Below are 19,557 nucleotides of genomic sequence, written 5' to 3'. Positions count from 1 at the left end.
CATGGCGTGGTGCTATGCACAGGGGAACACTTTACCTTTACCTTTTACCTTTGTAGTGCGTATAGCCTATGGCTCGCACATGAAAGGAATAAATCTAAATCTCGTCATGGGAAACTTCCTTGCGCATACTGAACGTTCATGTACAGCATGATTTTCTTGTTTAATGTTTCAATGATATTTACGTAAACAAAGTTAATACGCAATCCTACCACTATCGCTTTTTGTACAAAAGTTGGTACATTCCAAATTTCTGTTTCTTAATTTTTTGGACACCCTGTAGAATAAGGACAATCGAGGAGATGATTGTTAAATCTCGTTCATCTTCGACACTTTTTCTCTACTTCATTTAATTTGATCGTTACGACGTATTCTATACAATGAATACGCATTTACCAATAAATACATTTGGACATTCTATATCACTGTAGGCTGTTGTTAGATCTTTTATTTCAACTGAAATGTATATCTTTGTCTTGCTGACGCATTTCTTGATTGGTATGACCATAAGAGACAAATTCAATTTTAAATATCACGTGAATAAGAGCGCCATCTATCGATTCGTCTTTTGAACAGATCGAAAATAATCGAGGTCTGATCATGCATCTCTGCTACCGGGTGGCACAATAAATTTGCCCTACTAAGAGCCCTTTATTGCCCTTCCAAACAATGGACTGCGCTGAAACTTATTACAGAGGTTATGGAGACCATAAGAAAGCAAATGATGATGAAAGAAAACATAAGTTCCAATTTTTACCACCAGGTGCAAATGTGGCGCTGTGAACAAAATCTTGCGAAATGCTTCGTGCGCCCATTGATCACACTGTCTTATGCTTCGAAAGGGTCGTTCGCGTTGATGGGTCGCATACTGAACACTGTTGTAACGACATGAGCTCAAATTACTGGTTGTTGTTACTTTAGCGCCACATTTGCACCTTGTGGTAAAAATTTGAACTATTTATTTTTACCAGCATTTACCTCCCCATGGTCTCCACAGCCTCTATATAAAGTTTCACCGCAATCCGTTTCTTCGAACGGTCTTCAGAGGGCTCTGAGTAGGAGAACTTAATTTTAAGCGTCACATTTGCACCTGGTGGTGAACATTTGAACTATTTTGTTTCACTATTATTCGCTTCCCCATGGTCTCTATAGCCTCTATATCAAGTATCAGCACGATCCGTTGCTTCGACCGTGTTCCAGAGGGCTCTGAGTAGGGGAAATTTAGTTTTAAGCGCCACATTTCCCCTTGGTGGTGAAGATTTGAACTACTCGTTTTTCATCACATTCGCTTCCCCATTGTCTCCGTGGCCTCTATATCAAGTTTCACCTCAATCCGTTTCTTCGACCGGTCTCCAGAGGGTTCTGAGTAGGAGAACGTAATTTTAAGCGCCACATTTGCACCTGGTGGTGAAAATTGGAACACATTTTTTCAGCATTCGCTTCCACAATGTCTCCGTAGCCTCTATATCAAGTTTCATCGGAATTCGTTGGTTCGGAAGGGCTCCACAGAGCTCTGTGTAGGGCAACTTTAATTGTGGTTACCCGGTACAAGTACGCCGTACTCTGAAGTATACCGTAAGTCCAACTGAAGCGTATTTCTGCATTCCTGCAGTACAGCAACATTAGAACGATCTCAAACTTTGTTTTAAAAACCCTTTACGTCACTAAGTTTTCCATTCGTCGTTTTATCCCACTAGTTATCTTCTTTCTGTTCTTATAAACGTGTTCTCTTTACTCGTTTGTCCCATTCATCCGCGGATTCTTCCTTCTTCCCGACGCCACAGAGTTTTACTGTTGTTTGTTGAGTCAAGATTTGATTTGCGCGAAGCCCTGGGGACGGATGTTGGTCGCTCTAAGAAAAGGGCGGATTGGAGATTTTCTTGTCAACCAGCTACCGAAATCCGCTTCACGAAGTTCTCTTCCCATATCCCTCTTCCCCACTTGTCCTCTTCTCTCTTTCCAATTTGCTCGTTCTTCTTGTGTCTTCCTCTTTCACTTTTTTGCCATTTTTCTCTTATTGGCTAACTCTGTCTAATTTCTCTATCTTCTTTGTTTCTTCTTTCTTGTTTCTTTTGTATTTCTCTCATAGTCCTGCCTTCTTTATTTTAAACAAGTGTATGTTTTATTTGTTTCTTATAATATTGTTCTTTCTGTTGTTTTTGAATCTATTGTTTTGGCTGTATATTGATTAAACACAATACCGGAAGCGAAAGAAATTTCCGGTATCGAGAGTTATCTAGAACCGTCCAATCCTTTGTTGAATCTGTAAAAAAAGATGTGGTATATGAGTTATAGAATAATTTATCAGAGAAAGGTTAATTGTATTGTAATTGTGTTTGTGTATATTGCTGAGAGTGATCTTAATTAAGGAAAAATGACGATAAACTTTGGTAAAGTTAAGGCATTATGTTTTAATTTTTTCTACATCATGTCCTAAGAAAGCTCAGCATAAAGGAGAATCTCATAACCCCAGAAAGCACAGTGATTGGGCAACTACCATTACATGGTAATCCTGTGGCGTCACATCCCTCATTTCTTAATTCGTTTAAGTCATATCTTCTCATACTGGCAATCTCTGTCTTCATTTCTCACTCCTCCTGGTTTTATATTTCCCAATCGTCCTTTTTATCTCTTTCCTTCATTCCTTTATTCGTCTTTACTCTTCCTCTTACTATTTCTGTTTCTATTTATCTTTCTCCCTTATTTGTATCCTTTCACTTTTCACTTTCTCTCTTTCTATCAGCCTCTTTGTGCCTTATTTCTTTATTTGTTTTACTCATCTCTGTCCTCACTTTGTTTATACGCTCCTACTCTATATTCTGTTTACCTATCGTTCTCCTTCTTTCTTTTTCATTTATGTCTTTGTTTTACTCCCTTTCTATGCATTCATTGCTCTCTTTCTCTCTCTCCCTTTAGTTTATACGCTCTCATTCTTGCTACTTTCGTTCTCTTTCTGCCTTCTTTCTCCATCCCTCATCTCTTCTCATTTCACTGTCTTTTTTGCTCAATCGCCCTTGTTTAAAACTTCACATTCTTCCTTTTTCTTTCATTCTCTCTTTCGGATTGTTTAGCACAGCGCGCTATGACGCTAATTTGCATCATATGATGACTCATCCTCATATTCGCGATTAACCAAAAGTGACACAACAGCAAAGTAAAATAAACCAATTCAATCAATCAATCAATCAATAGTACAGTTAAGATGCGACACTTCTCTCTAGCTAGACAAATGAGAACTCACCGGCGTCGTTGAACAAGTGGAATATATTTTTCTCTTCAGCTATTTTCTCTCCTTCTCCTCTTGCTTCTTCGCATTCTCTGTTTCTATTTGTTTTCCACATCTCTTCTGTTTCTCTTTGATTTCCACATCTCTTCTGTTTCTCTTTGATTTCCACATCTCTTCTGTTTCTCTTTGTTTTACACATCCTGTTTACCTTTGTTGTCTATATCAATTCTGTTTCTCTTTATTTTCCCCATCTTTTCTGTTTTTCTTTGTTTTCCATATCTATTCGGTTTCTCTTTGTTTACCACATCTATTATGTTTCTCTTTGATTTCCACATCTCTTCTGTTTCTCTTTGTGTTGCACAACTTTTCTGTTTCTCTTTGTGTTGCACACCTATTCTGTTTCTCTTTGTTGCCCATATCTATTCTGTTTCTCTTTGTTTTCCATATCTATTCGGTTTCTCTTTGTTTTCCACATCTATTCTGTTTCCCTTTGTTTTCCACATCTATTCTGTTTCTCTTTGTTTTCCACATCCAATCTGTTTCTCTTTGTTTTCCATATCTATTCGCTTTCTCTTTGTTTTCCACATCTATTCTGTTTCCCTTTTTGCCCATATCTATTCTGTTTCTTTTTGATTTCCACAACTATTCTGTTTCTCTTTGTTCTCCATATCTATTCGCTTTCTCTTTTTTGCACATCTATTCTGTTTCTCTTTGATTTCCACATCTTTTCTGTTTGTCTTTGTTTTCCATATCTATTCTGTTTACCTTTGTTATCCACATCTATTATGTTTCTCTTTGTTGCCCATATCTATTGTGTTTCTCTTTGTTTTCGACATCTATTCTGTTTATCTATGTTTTCCACATCTATTGAAAGTAGAACACTGCCTTCGTAAATACACATTTCAAGTTTCTGTGATATTGTCACTCATTTCATGTTTCTATTCTTTCTTCTCTCTCTTTCTCTCTGTGTTTCTTGTTTTCTTCTTCATTTCTCTCTCCCTTAATTATTGACCCCCACCTCTTCTTTCTTTGTACCATTCATTATTACCCCTTCTCTTCGCAACCCCTTTCTCTCTCAGCTTGTGTAACAGAAAGAGAGCGATAAGGCATAACTCTGGGGGAACACCTTTCATCTGGTAATCGAAACCTCTCTTCCCAAGAATCCAATGATTGATCGTGTGGCGGCCGACTGAAAGGACGAAGAGAAGTCCAAGGCCTTTGTGCGCCGTGCCTCAATATGGCCTGGCGGGTCCCCTTCTGAAATCGACGTTTACTGCAGTTTGCCGACGACACTTCAGCCTGGCGGTGCAATGTGCAACGTACAACAGGGGGAAAAGCTGGAGAAAAGCACCATAGTACAGACAAAATAGGTGACGTCCTTAGTTCCTATCCAAATAGAGAAACGTCAAACTGCACAACTAGTAAAATAGTCTCCCGGAAATAAGATTGCAAAGGTGCCACTGAATAATGGAAGAATTTAGTTTCTAAAACTAAGAATGAACCCAAAATGAACTGGTTACGCACATTTTGGTTTGTTTTTAAGCGAATGTTCAGTACAAGTGTTAACAAATTTTATTAAATATTACCACGCTCTTAAACATAGCTGTGCTTAAATAAATCACTCTTATCACTAAGCCTATGTTTGTTTAATTTCCTTTGCATTAAAAGTTATGGCCCCGACTTTGATCAACCTCCCTTGTATTAAGATGCACCTCTACTTTAGAAATACCCTGTGCTTTTATTTAGAGATGTGCCTCTACTTTAGAAACACTCTGTATTATAAATTACGAGTCTGATTTTGTACCTCCCCTATATAAAGATGTGGCTTTACTTGAGAAACACACTATACTTTAATTTAGAGACGTGCTTCTAGTTTAGAAACATCATGTGTTATGAATTATAACTTTGACTTTGATAAACCTTCGCTCTATAGAGATGTGATTCTACTTTCGAAACATCCTGTATTATAAATTATGGCTCAGACTTTGACAAACCTCCCCATATATAAAGATGTGCCACTATTATAGAAACACCCTGTACGTTCATTGAAATATATGCCTCTACTTTAGAAACACTCTGCACTTTTATTTAGAGATGTGCTCCATCTAGTATTATAATTATATCTTTGAAAAACCTTCCCTATATAGAGATGCGATTCTACTTTCAAGACATCCCGTATTATAAATTATGGCTCAGACTTTGACAAACCTCCCTCACGTATAAAGATGTGCCACTATTTTAGAAACACCCTGTACTTTCACTTAAAGATGTGCCTCTACTTTAGAAACATCCTGTACTTTTCATGCTGCAACCGTTACTGACACACCTTATTCTCTTCTTGCAGGAACTGGATGGTAGCAAGATCACCATGCTTTCATTGCACAGTGCATCAGGAAGTGACGTCACATTCTTCTATGCAGAAGCGGCTCCCTCATGAGGTGTATGAGGAACTCACAGCTTAGTCCTTTGATCTTCCAACCTACAACGACCCGTAGCGCCCGCTCGGCGCATGAGGAACCGGGCCGTCGGGTCCTACTTCGAATCCCGAGGATGGCACGCGATTCTCACACAGTGACGTCATACAGACCCGGCACATGATAATACCACTTGCGCATATATCATTCAAACTTTTTTTTACATACTATACATACATTTAGGAAAAAAAAATCTGATCATCTTCAGCTTTTTCTCTACTTCAACAGTATATAGATATTACATACATTGAGATACAGAACATAGACCCATTCATATACTTTTCTCGTACATTCATACATGAAAACATAGAATCGAGTTTTGCCTTATATATAGGGTACGTTGTGTGAAATTGCACCGAGAGCTCGCCTGTAGTTTTGTCGAATTACAATATATTTAGAAAAGAAACGATCAGTGCGCCATCTCTTGACAGTAATTTCAAGTTTTCTCTCTTCAGAAACAAATGAATAATTGAACCCGCCTTTCCTAAACCATCGTCAGCGCCCTCCATTTTCTTAACTCCCCCCCTGCCGAAAGAGTACCTCAGTATTGTTGACACGACGGGTGGCGCCAATGTTGACTGCGGTTGAGAGACAAAGTACAGCTTTCGCCGTAGTATAACGAGCCACCAGCCAGCATGGTGATAGAATGAAGAAACAAAACGTCCGGACTCTCTCGCTAATAGTATGCACGTTTACCTATCTTCTTGTTGGAGCAGCAGTTTTTGATGCCTTAGAATCCGAAACTGAAAAGCGTCGATTTGAAGCCCTAGAAGGTAAGTCTAATTCTAAAGTGCCTTTGCTATCAGTGGTGGAATTGCCAAAGAATTTTGTTAGGATGGGCAAAATGTTTTCAGGTGGTCATGCTCACTGGCGTATGCAGAATTTCTTTTCGGAGGGAGGTTTGCATTTACCAGTCTGGTTTTCCCAAAGTTTTTCAGTTTTTATTTGAAAATGTTGATCGTCTTGAAATTTCAGAGGGCTGTAGCCCCATCAGCCCCCTCTCTGCGCACGCCAGTGGCTCATGCCTACGGAGACAATCTTACTCTCCCTCTTTCTTTCTTTCTACATTTCTTTCTCCCTCTTTTCCCACTGTTTCCTCTTTCCCTTTCTCCTTTTTTCTCTGTGTATCTCTTTTCTCTTTGTCTTTACCTGTTTCTCTCTCTCTCTTTTTTACTCTGTTTTCTCTTTCTTTCAATGCTTTTTCAATATACTTTCTTTCTGTTTCTTCCCTTTCAATCTTTTATCTTAATTTCTTTTCTTCTCTATTCTTCATCTCACTTCATTCTTATTGTTCTGTTTCTTCCTTTCTTTCTTGTTTCGTTTTCTAGTTTCTTCCTAAACCTGAACAAATCAGGGGAAGATCTTTTCCTTTAGTACTTGTCAGGATTTGGGAATGAAAGTAAATTCCTTAATTTTTAAAAGAACTTCCTACATAAAAATGCTTTTTTGATATATACAGGGTGGCTCAATAAGTCACTTAACACCCCCAGTACAAGGCCACTGCAGCGCGCAACATGGAAATGGTGATGACCAATCGTTATCAGGCCAAGCGGGAACCACATTGACGCCACCCACACGGTCGGCGGCCATCTTGATGTCCGCCATCTTGAATTCAACTTCAGAATTTTAAATGGGAAGGGGGTCATGCGACATATCAAAATGGGCTAGAATTTCACGAGAAATGCAATGGTGAATGTTTTTTCGACGTAGCTTTAACCAGTAAAAAGTTATGACTGAATTCTTGTACCAATTTGCTCCTTTTCGAGGTGTTGGAAAAATGCCTTAAAATTTGTTTAGCGCATCGGTAATGCATCGAGATCAAAGTGACGTCTATGGAGAGACGTTCGCATGCCATTGCACATTATTTTAATCGGATACATCCATGAAGAGCTGTGCATTATGAATGGTTGTCGCGAACAACTTACAGTGTGACGCTTCCATTGAATTAAAAGTCCTTCACAGTGACAAGGCTAATGTTTATGTTCATAAGGAGGCTTATAAACAGAATATGTGACCCTTGTCATCTGATAACTAACTTTGGACAAAAACTGGTTCATAACGTTCCCATAAGTGTTCTGGTGTTCTTCCCTATTGAAAAAACTCTGTAAAAAGTACCTTCTTCCATAAGCAAGGATGAAAAAAATTGTTTATTTAACAAATCCAAGTAGCCCTAAGCATTTAAGGTTCCGTTGATGGAAAATTGACTAACCAATCATCATGTTCCACACAGCACGCCACACCATTAACTTACCAGCTCTAACCATTCAGCTTTGATCTGTCGAAAATGGGTTATCAGATAAAAAGCATCGAATATTCTGTTTATGAACTTCCTTATGAACATAAACATTAGCCTTGTCACTGTGAAGGACTTTGAATTCAATGGAAGCGTCACACTATAAATTGTTCGCGACAACCATTCATAATGCACAGCTTTTCATGGATGTATCCGATTAAAATAATGTGCAATGGCATGCGAACGTCTCTCCATAGACGTCACTTTGATCTCGATGCATTACCGAAGCGCTAAACAAATTTTAAGGCATTTTTCGAACACCTCGAAAAGGAGCAAATTGGTACAAGAATTCAGTCATAACTTTTTACTGGTTAACGATACGTCGAAAAAACCTTCACCATTGCATTTCTTGTGAAATTCTAGCCCATTTTGATATGTCGCACGACCCCCTTCCTATTTAAAATTCTGAAGTTGAATTCAAGATGGCGGACATCAAGATGGCCGCCGACCGTGTGGGTGGCGTCAATGTGGTTCCCCCTTGGCCAGATAACGATTGTTCATCGCCAATTTCAAATTCCATGTCGCAGTGGCCTTGTACTGGGGGTGTTAAGTGACTTATTGAGCCACCCTGTATATATAGATTTCTTGTTAATTTATTTAAACTGGGTTAAAGCATCCCAGACTTGCATGGAAATTTATTTTAAAATTCCCTGAATAAATCTGGAGACAACAGGGATAGACTACTCTAGTGATGCTATAATATTCGAATTTAGAGCCTACTCACGATGACGTCATTGCAAACACGAACTTCTGCGCAGGCCTTATTATAAGAAGGCACTGTCCAAGCCATGCGGACAACCAAAGATATGCAATCCAGCTCCTTACTTGGACACACCTTCATATTTTTATTCTTCTAGTTCTTCTCTTTAAGGAACCTTTAAGGTAAAATCCACATTTAGCCTCTTGCGGAGTTCCTTTGTGCCCAACAATGGCGTCGCGGCTGAATTGTTGGGGCAGTGTTATGCCGATATCTGAGCCTGGCCGCATTTCCAACTGACGAACGGAGCGGACGGGGTGGAGTTGGAATGACCATGTTGAAACAGGCTCCAGAGCAAACACTCGTAGGGTAAATTGCTTTCGTTAAATGCTACGCACAAATTCAATGCATTGGAGGCAGGCGGCCAGGGATATTGCACAGATGGAACTTGCTTGAGAGGAATAGAGAAGCGACTACTGTATCGCGCTCTCTATCTCTATTTATCCTATTCAATGAGTCGTTCTTTCTTTATCCAGTATCTTCATTCCTCCTTGCTATACTTTCCTCCTTCTCTCTCATTCATTCAGCCATTTTTTTCCTCCAAATTCTCTTTACTTTTCCTTAATTTCATCCTTGCTTTATACTGACACCTCTGTCGTATTCACTCAATCATTCCTTTTTAATCCAATATTTCTTTCCATTTTCTTTATTCCCTCTTCTTTATTGATTAATTGATTTAGTTTATTTTACTTAGCTTTTCTGCCACTTTTTGCTAATCGCAAAGATGAGGATGAGTGATGATATGATGAAATTGATGAAGGGACACTCACAAACACCCATGCTCAGGCCCGGATTCGAACCCGGGCCCCCTGGGGTTGTAGCGCGCTGTGCTAACCACTCCGCCACGGAGGCCGACTCCCCTTCAATATCTCTCTTTCCTCTTTGCTATACTCTTCTCCTTCTCTGTCATTCATTCACCTATTCTTCATGTTATCCAATATCTTCTTACCTCTCCTTCATTACTCTTTGATACACTATTCTCCACCCCTCTCTTCAATTATTACTTCTCTCTTTATCCAAGATCCCTTTCCTTTTCATTCATTCCTCTTTGCTACATATTTCCCTTTTTCCCATTTACTCAGTCATTCTTTCTTGTATCCAACATCTCTTTCCTATTCCCACATTCCCTCTCATTGTTTATTTCCAATATCTCTTTTTCCTTCATTTTCTCTTTGCTATACTCTCTCCCTCTCTCTTATTCAATTAAGCATCTTTTCTTATATTCAATATCGATATTTCCTTCATTCCTCTTCGCTATGCTATTTCACCATATCTCATTCACTCAGTCATTTCTTTCTTTATCCAAGATCAATTTCATTTTGCTTCATTTCTCTTGAATGAATGATTTAGAATTGTTGGGTGTATCGGCACATTTTGCACCCTTTAATGTATGCTGGGAAATAGCTCCTTATCTAAGATTATTTTCCTTTCATTCATTTTCGCTGCAATATTACCGAATTTCTCATTCACTTAGTCATTCTTTCATTTAATCAATATATTTTCCTTTTCTTAGATTCCTTCTCATTCTTTATTTATCCAATACATCTTTTTCCTTCATTTCCTCTTTGCTGTAGTCTCCTCCTTCTCTCTCGTCCACTGTCATTCTTTCTTAACCCAATATGTATTTCTCTTTCCCTCACACCTCTTCTATATACTACTACAACTCTCTTTCTTTGTGCATACATGACATTGCCACGCACTCCTTTCATCTTCCATTTTACCTTCTACTACCTCTTTGGTAATGGCTCTCTTTTAATTTGCTTCATCTCGCTGTATTCCTTTGTTATCAATATCTTCTACATTTTCTTTGTCTTTGTTAAAACTATCATGATTATCTCAATTTCTGTCTATCACTAGTTTTACTCGTAGAAGGAATTCTACTCCTAATTTTCTGTTTCCTCTTTCTAGAACTCTTCCCCAATATATATATTTCTCATTCTCTTTTGTGATTTATATGCCTCTGACCCTACGTTCCTCTCCATCCATGTGCGTTGCCAGAAATTTTTCCAGCGGGTTTGGCAGGCTAATGGTAAAACTTCAATTGCAGAAATAATAACAACAATAGAAATGTAATTGTTATGATACAATAATAGGTATTATAAACTACTAAAAATAAACCAATTTTATTCCAAATTATTCTTATTATACACAACTGTTATAGTTGTACTAAGCCCATTCCACATTTTTAAGAAAATCTAAATTTACAGACGAAACCTGTGAAGTACTCTGAAAGAACAATATTGTGAATTCAAATCCCTTTAAAATGAGCCGCGATTACAATTTATGCCTCTCAACAAGTTTTAAAACGATGTAATACATTGTATCCAAGAATTCCAAGCCCCTACGAAATAAAACGCTGGTGACCAATAGGGTAGAAACTACCCTCTCTAACACCTTAAGATCGAAATCCATACGTTTCGAAGTGCATAGGGTGTGAAATCAAACTGGCTGAGAACATTGGACATTTTGTGTCTATATCTTTGATTGCGACTGTACATGATTATCAAATGACAACAAATGTATGTCACTTGGCAACCCTTGAATTTCTCAAGTGCATTTGAAACAACAAAAGAGTTAGAGATCGTAAAATAAATTACTATACCGTCCGTCTTTCTTTCAGTGTATTTCAGAACTTAAAATAACCTGAAATAACGCTGACATTAACGACTCCTGTGGATAAGGTAGGGGATTCAATTTCAATAGTCAACTGGAAGTTTTCTTCGTCCGCCTTCCCTGGTCATTCGTCTTGCTGTGTTTTTCCGTACCTTCAGACTCCGGGGGCCATTTGTTTCCAGTGCAATACAACATTTCCACAAATTGTCCGAGGAAATGCGAACATGTATTATGGCCGTTTGTTTAACTTCCTCTTTCCTTAGCTTCTTCCAAATGAAGAGCCTGCAGGAAATGGTACGTTGCAACTGATATATTTATAAAGATATAAGGGTTTGGGGGGGAATAACCAAGAGAGAGGGAGAGTCAATGGGGAGAAGGGATGGAAAGAGGGAGACAGAAGGTTGAGGGAAGTTGGAGAGATTGAATGATAAATACGTAGGTAGGTAGTTATATGAGTGTTGTCCAATTGCTACATTTGGGTGTGTGCATGTACAAGAGAGACAGAACGTAGCGCAGATGGACAAAGGAAAATGAGTAATAATAAATGGGGACAGCAGCGGGAAAGAAGGACAATGAAAGAGAGAGGCAATAACAGGTGGAGATAGAGTTAAGCAATCTTCGGAAAGTTCGTGCTTAACGCTCAACTGGGCCTTTGGCAACCATAAGGGCGAATTTATTCAGAGTGGCGACAAGCCTGGAAATCCTGTATTAGTCAGGGAATTGGAGAGGTCAAAAAAAGTCAGGGAAATGTCAGGGAATTTTGTCTTGATTGACATTTTCTTTAACTCTAGATGCGATGTGATGCAATGAACCTGCCACACATTTGATTTTCAAGAAGTCATAATAGGCACTGCACTTAAATGGGAAATCATCTTGCCAGCTTTTCACATAAATTTTTAGGTCTGTATTATGCATTGAGGCACATATTTTAAGTAAATAAAAAAGCAAAATTTCGGTACAAAAACAGAGTAGATTTCCGGTTCAAAAGCGGTAAATAAAATAAAATTTCGGTGTTATGGCGGTGAATAATCACATCAAAAGTGCTATATAAAATGACAATTTGGTTTTAAAATTGTGAATATAATCCTAAATTGGCTTTAAAAACTGCACTTATTACACAATAAACTTATCCATTCTAATAGCACATTGTAGTTACCAGAGTATTAAGTTTATTCCTGTGTAAAGGGGTCCATTTTTGCTTCTCAAATATTTACAGCAGAATTAATCAATTTTCCGTGAATTGCATAACTCACAGGATACTTCAGACTTCAGAAAGTGTCGCGTCGGTATATAAGAGTAAATTTCGCATTTGGCATTTCTTTTCACATTATTTCGTGACAAAACAGGGTAGAAAAATGCTCATCAGACCTTTCAGAAATATGAAAAATGAACATTACAGCATGTTATTTCATATTTCGTGTTTTCGTCAAAAACGAAATTTGCATGCCTCTATGCATTGGACACAACCACGATGCCAGAAACAAGCAATGGAAGGGGAGGAGAAATTTCAAGTGAGGCAGACACATTTGATGAACCTCTAAATGTCACATTTAAAAAGTATTGACATATTTTCTTCTTGTCTGTGGTAGTTTTAAGGTGTCGGACCTGTCGACCAGAAGGGTGCACCCACTCTGGCACTGTCCGACAGATGTCCAACACCATAGTATGACATTGTGTTGACATTCTTAAGGAACATTGAAACAAATTAAGGCTTTTGTCCAACATGAATTTTCTGTCGTATGCCGTGGAACGACATTTTATCTGCCAAATATTTAGGCTTCATTGAAACATGTGATTTTTGTCGGATAAATCTGACCAATGAAAAGATTCTCTCGGGCTATTGACCAGGTGAGTTGTGGAAAAGATTCTGAAAGATTTTGAAAGCTTGGAATCTTTTCCACATCTCACCTGGTCGATAGCCTGAGAGAACCATTTCATCATTCATTGCCAGGGAAGCTTCAAGACTTGCGACAAAATGTCTCACTACGGCATAAAAATGCATGTACGGCACTCTTATGCATCCGATTTTTTTTGTTTGATGAAGTACGACATTTCGTCGGACAAACTTTCAGGCTCTCAATCATAAAATCCTATCATTCTGGTTAGTAATCAATGTTCCTCTGCCAGCTCTACTGAATACTTACTTTTCGTCTACTGTTATTGAATTTAACAGGCTGAAGCTTTATACGAGGACTGTCCAGAAAGTACATTCCAATTAGCCATACACTAAATCACAAACTTCGGTAATAATTGACATTTTATTGTCTTAATTACAGTGACCCATAACATACTTTTCGACATATTTACCACCGTTGAATTTGTTGTGGTGTGGCACTAAATTTTGTATGCTCATGTCATGTCTGTCTCCAAAAAGCGGAACCATCTGTACAGCAGCGTTTCTGTCAAAATGTATGCCAGAAACGGCTTCAGTTGAGAGTCGTAGCGCGTGAGATCGGGCCTCCCACTTAAAGTTATACAAAAGAGCCCAGGTGTGTGGAGTCGTGCATGATGGATCTGCGTTCCGTGTGCACCATCGTCTGACCATACTGTCACTAATGGCATCCAGTCCTTACACCTCTCACAAGTTCCGGTGGATATCTGCCGGCATCCGCTTCTGAGCATGCAAAGATCTGATTACATCATGCAGTCGGTATATAAGAACTGCCATCTTTTTTATAGAGTTGAGCCAATCTAACTCCTGCCGGCCCCTGTGGTAGAGTGATGAGGACATTGTGCTACAACACCAGGGTCCCCGGATTCGAATCCCAGCCTGGGCATGGATGTTTGCGAGTGTCCATTCATCAATTTCATCATGTCATCACACATCCCCATCTTCACAAATTAGCACAGGAAGCGAAGTAAAATCAATCAATCAACCAATCCTGGTGCAGGACCCGTCTGTATGGCAGTGACCCGCTGTTGCCACTTTTACCCACGAAGATACTTGCAGTCAAATAGCCAATTAGGCCTACTGGTGCCCCCTTCCCCTCTTTGAGCAACAATTGGCAACCTTAGAATCCCTCCTCTCTGCAGCAGCCAATAGAGAAACAGGATTTTGCCAAAATAACTGTTCTGCACTGTGAATATAGCCAGAAGATAGCTTGACCCTGGTATAACACTGTTCTGAAATAGATTCCCTTCACAATAATGCGACTGCACCACATTACAGACACATACCACGTGCTCCAACAACTAGTGGAGCGTTCCAACGATATCGGAGCATACTTTCTGGATGCACCTCATAAATAAACTTACGGATCCTGTTATTAACAGCATGTTCCTATCTTATCCTGTCTGATTAGCAAAATCAGATGCCTGTGCAGTGCAGTAGATTCCACTACTATAAATTGCTTGCGTTAAGTTTTTAATATTATATATTGATGAGGGTGAACCTCGAAAATCATGAAATACATCACTCTATACAGTACGCTGACCCATTCAAACAACATCATGCATACCACTGGCTAAACAAGGAAATGCCTTCGACACCACCGGGTTCGTCTTCCTGATAGAGGTGTGCAACCTGGTAGTAACGAAGGAGACAAAATTGCAAGAATGACACGTAAGTGTCATTTGTAACTATGAATAAAAGACTCAGTCTTTGGGGAAACGGACAGTCTGGTTCTAGCTACATAGCCTGGCACGTGGGGTGTCGTTCAGACTCACGATCCACAACGAACCAAGTGGGCTATCGACGAACCAATGAGCCAGTGGCAGTTTGGGCAAGGTAAGTAGTACATACGAGAGAGTGCTCGTCCAATTTATATCATACTTCCCCTTCGCCGGCAGAACCTGCGATGCCATTCTATTTGTACATCACTGCACCCTTTGAGCTACATTCCTTAGTGATCCACGATCCAAGGTCCCATAGCAACAATATATACATATATACACTCACAAACACACACTTTTGCCGGCAATATAGGTAACAGTGCGTTGTCAGTTTCACGGTATATACTGTGAATGTTTGTACAGAAAGAGAAGTCACATTAATAATGTAAGGTAATATAATACTTAGTTTTGTACAATTCCATTGCTTCACTTTCAGAACGTTTAGACCGAGAAGCAGGTTTAAGATATGTTAGGGTTTTGAGTGCAAAGAGGACGCTATGTGTTGCCATGTTCACATCAAACAAGCCGTGAATTCACCATACCAATATCTCAATCATGTGTGCATAGATTAAGTTGTTTGTTTGTAATAATTCTTCAAATTCACTACTTTTCAGAACGAATATGAATCATAGAGCAATTTAGTCAATTTCTTGTAAGCAAATATAGATACTTAATACAGTCCATACCTGAAAGCTGTATGAGTTTATTTTCCATGTACAAATACGTGGATTTAGTTCAAAATTGTCAGGGAAAAATGTAACATTTGTCCTGGAAAACCTGGAAAAGTCAGGGAATTTCATTTCTGCTTGTCTGTAGCCACCCTGTTATTCAAATTTCCCTCTTCACTTAAAAAGCCGCTGTGATATTCCAAACTATAAAGAATTCTAAGCTGATGTAATGTTTCATATTTTGGAATATCAAAGAGCTTTTTCGAATGGAGAGGAAATTTTTAAAAAAATCTCCCTTACGGCTGCCAAAGCCGAGCTTTAAAAATAACTGACCACATTTAGTTATTTCTACCGAAATATAACTAAGCTGTAGGGAGAGAGTGAGAGATGAGGGAAGAGAGAGAAAACAGAGAGGAAGAAAAGGAGAAAGAAAGAGGGAGAGAACGAAGAAGAAACGAGGGAGAAAAGATCGAGGAAGAAAAGCGAAAGAGAAATTGGAAAACAAAGAAAGAGTGAGAGAAAGAAAATGAAAAATAAAGAGTAAAAGTGAGAAAATGAAAGAGAGAGCGATAGAGGGTGCGAGAGCCAGAAATGGAAAGATAAATGTAGAGGAAAATAAAGAAAGAGAAAGGGAAATAGAAAAAGAGAAAGAGAGAGAAAAAGAAAAAGAGAGAAAAATAAAAGAGAGAAAGAGAAAAAGAAAGAGAAAAAATAATAAGAAAAAGAGAGAAAAATAAAAAGAGAAGGAGAGAAAAATAAAAAGAGATAAAGAGAAAGAGAGAGGAAAATAAAAAGAGAGAAAGAGAAAAAGAGAAAGAGATAGAAAAATAAAAAAGAGAGAAAGAAAAATAAAAAGAGAAAGAGAGAGAAATATAAGAAGATAGAAAGAGAGAAAAATAAAAAGAGAGAAAATAAAAAGAGAGAAAGAGAAAAAGAGATAGAAAAATAAAAAGAGGGAAAGAGAAGAAAAAGAGAGAAAAATAAAAAGAGAGAAAAATAAAAAGAGAGAAAGAGAAAATGAGAGAGAAAAATAAAAAGAGCGAAAGAGAAAAAGAAAAATGAAAAAGAGAAAGAGAGAAAAATAAAAAGAGAAAAAGAGAAAGAGAGAAAAATAAAAAGAAAGAGAAAAAGAGAAAGAGAGAAAAATAAGAAGGGAAAGAGAAAGAGAAAGAAGAGAGAAGATAAATAGAGAGGAAAATAATGGACAGAAAGGCAAACAGATATAGAGTAAGATAAGGAGAGAGATAAAAACAGAGTGGCTAGAGAGAGAAAGAGAGAGAGAAAGAATAAGTAACGTTCGAAGAAAGTGGTTTGGGAAACAATCACATTACTCAAACACTGCTGGTCGCTCCTAACATGCACCCCTCGTCTAAACTTTACTTTCCTGCTTTAAGCTTCCGCGCGACATTTCCGGTCATCAGCTCCCCCCCCCCCCCCGCCTTCTGCCTGTCGTCGAGGTCGGAAGACGACACGTTAAGTGTCCTAGATACGTTGAGACTAAAAATAGAAGTACGTCGATCAAGCGATGAAACTTCTCTCACTGTAACGCTGAGCATAAACATTGCGCCATTGACGTGATGTAAGTAATCACTATGAAGATATTGTATGTGATGATTCGAACGTTATGACGATTACAAAATCTCCAGAACGTGCTTAAGAATAATAATTAGGTTTAGCTATGTTGATAACTTAAAAGGTCTAGGAAAATGTACAGGGTGTTTAAGGAAGAGGTAACTGAACATGGTTTGAGTGGTTTCAGTTAACCTTTTTCGAAACACCCTGTATAAAGAACGTAATTCTGCAGCCAGTTATTTATATTTATTCTTTTAATAACAAACATTACAGACATTATCTATATGTTTGATCATAACTTTTTAGAATCTTTTTATATGCACTGTATAGAATGATACTTATAATATTTTCATTAATTGATTCAGTGTGACGTAAATGAAAGCAATACAAAATCACAAATTGTGACTTAATTGCTTTTTCGAGAATACCCTAGAATTACTAAAACATAAGCTAAATTTTTAGTGAAACGACATATAAATCATTTTAGATGTCAATATTTAAGTTCGAATTTTCATAAATGACAAACAGAGCCTGTAATTGATTCTATATTTTACACTATATAGCAAATTGTATGTATGTACCTAGGTATATATATAAATTTCTGTGATTATCAATCTTGCGCCCCCCTCCAAATGATTTGAATTTGGCGCCACTGTTCCGAGCTCTTAATATATAGGGTGATCACAAATGAATGGTGCGGTTATAAATGTCAATAAAAAAAATATTTTTCAAATTACGTGGTTGCAGCAAAGACTGTAAGAGGTGGAAACTGTCCCAGTTTTTGATATGTGAATTAAAATTACAAACCTTCAATGTTGGCTACCCTGGTTACACGACTCACATCAAGGCGGTAATCAAACTCGTTCGAGGCACGGTGTAACATCAGAGGCGAGGTCAAAAAAATGCAAAATAATGAAAAACGCAAGGGATTCGCTAAATTTGGCGCATGGGAATGAGAGCCCAGTACTATTCCCTGTGGCCAACACTCGCGCTGCGTTTCCTACTGAAGGCAATGGTGTTCGCTGGTCCAGGTCATCGCAGAAAATGTGCGAATCTCTCTACCTGCTCGGAAGACACCCAACGACCGCTTGAAGGTCTGGTCATAACAGGCCTTTCCTTTTCAGCTCCCATGTTTACGGCAGGGTTTCTCTGACGTCATCAGGATTATTTTTTTCCGAGTGCTATTTCCATCATTGTAAAGCATGCAATGCAATGGTCTAATACACGTAGTTAGTGATGTCGTGAGTGAAATTATTTTTAAATAAACTGAAAAATCAGGCTTTCTTTCAATTATGTTAGACGAACCATCTATTGTTAACAGTAGATCTCAATTGACTTGAGATCTGTGCATAAGGAGGAGGTGTTATTGGTTTTACGGTTGTGAGTACCGATTGCATATCTGACGGGTTATTTGTTCATGTAAAAATTTTCAATAAGTAGAAACTACATTTATTATTGTTCAAACTTATGACGGGACATTTAGCGGATTTGCAAGAGAAGGTCCAGAACGAGTACCCGAAGCCCTTAGTTACGCATTGCTATGCTTAAGTATAGATTTAGTGCTGTCCCAGAGAATGAATGAAATACCATGTATTCTTATCCACTTTGCCACACAAGAACGTTAAGAGAAAACCATCCCATCCTTCTCACAACCCAAGTGGTGTTATAAATCACGCTTAGTTAACACAGTTTAACAGTACAGGAAGCCAATAATTGACTTTCTTTCTAATATTTGATGGCAACTGAAATGGACTGGGCAGGTATGCATAGCGTATGGATTTGTGCACTTCTTGCAATGCTTTCAAACAATATTTTTACTGAAGACATTTTCTCCTTTGATGAAACGTTTCTCTCGGGCTATCGAGCAGGTGAGTTGTGGAGAAGATTCCAAGCTTTCGAGAGCTAACATCACTCTCATCTTCATGGTAGAAGTGATTGTAACGTTAGCTATCGAAAGCTTGGAATATTTTGGCATTTACCGAGGAGAAATACAGAGTAACTATAAATGAATTCCGAGGTTTTGAAGCTAAATATTTTATTAAAAACTGATACTCAGGAAAAAGTAAATACATATTTTTGAAGGTAATGTTATCAAGTTTTGTTTACAATTTAGTAAATTCCAATGTGTACCCCGTTTGTAGCACGGCACATATCCAAACGATAATCAACTTCTGAGGGTGATGGTTGCCACAGATGCGATAATTCTTTGCCTTAGATGGTTGACATCTTGAATTTTCTCCGCATAAACCATGTTCTTCACATGTCCCCATAGGAAAAAGTCTAAGGGAGTAAGGTCCGGACTTCTTGGAGGCCATGGAATAGGCCCTTTCCTTCCAATCCACACT

At 38.3% G+C, this 19,557-nt stretch overlaps 1 protein-coding gene across 1 annotated transcript in view; it reads left to right on the top strand.

Annotated features, from left to right (window-relative positions):
• The window catches only part of Task6 (TWIK-related acid-sensitive K[+] channel 6), a 507,854-nt gene that overhangs the window by 210,083 nt on the left and 278,214 nt on the right, over positions 1-19,557 (top strand). The window contains exon 2 of the mRNA XM_083115200.1: positions 5,568-6,470. Within this exon, the coding sequence (XP_082971326.1) occupies positions 6,344-6,470 (127 nt within the window). The 5' untranslated portion in view covers positions 5,568-6,343. The remainder of the gene's footprint in view (positions 1-5,567; positions 6,471-19,557) is intronic.

The sequence above is a fragment of the Lepisma saccharinum genome, chromosome 30 (assembly GCF_977018435.1).
Source record: "Lepisma saccharinum chromosome 30, izLepSacc3.1, whole genome shotgun sequence".
Lineage (NCBI taxonomy): Eukaryota > Metazoa > Arthropoda > Insecta > Zygentoma > Lepismatidae > Lepisma > Lepisma saccharinum.
Note: the sequence above shows the minus strand (reverse complement) of the source record. Positions and strands in the feature narration are given on the sequence as shown.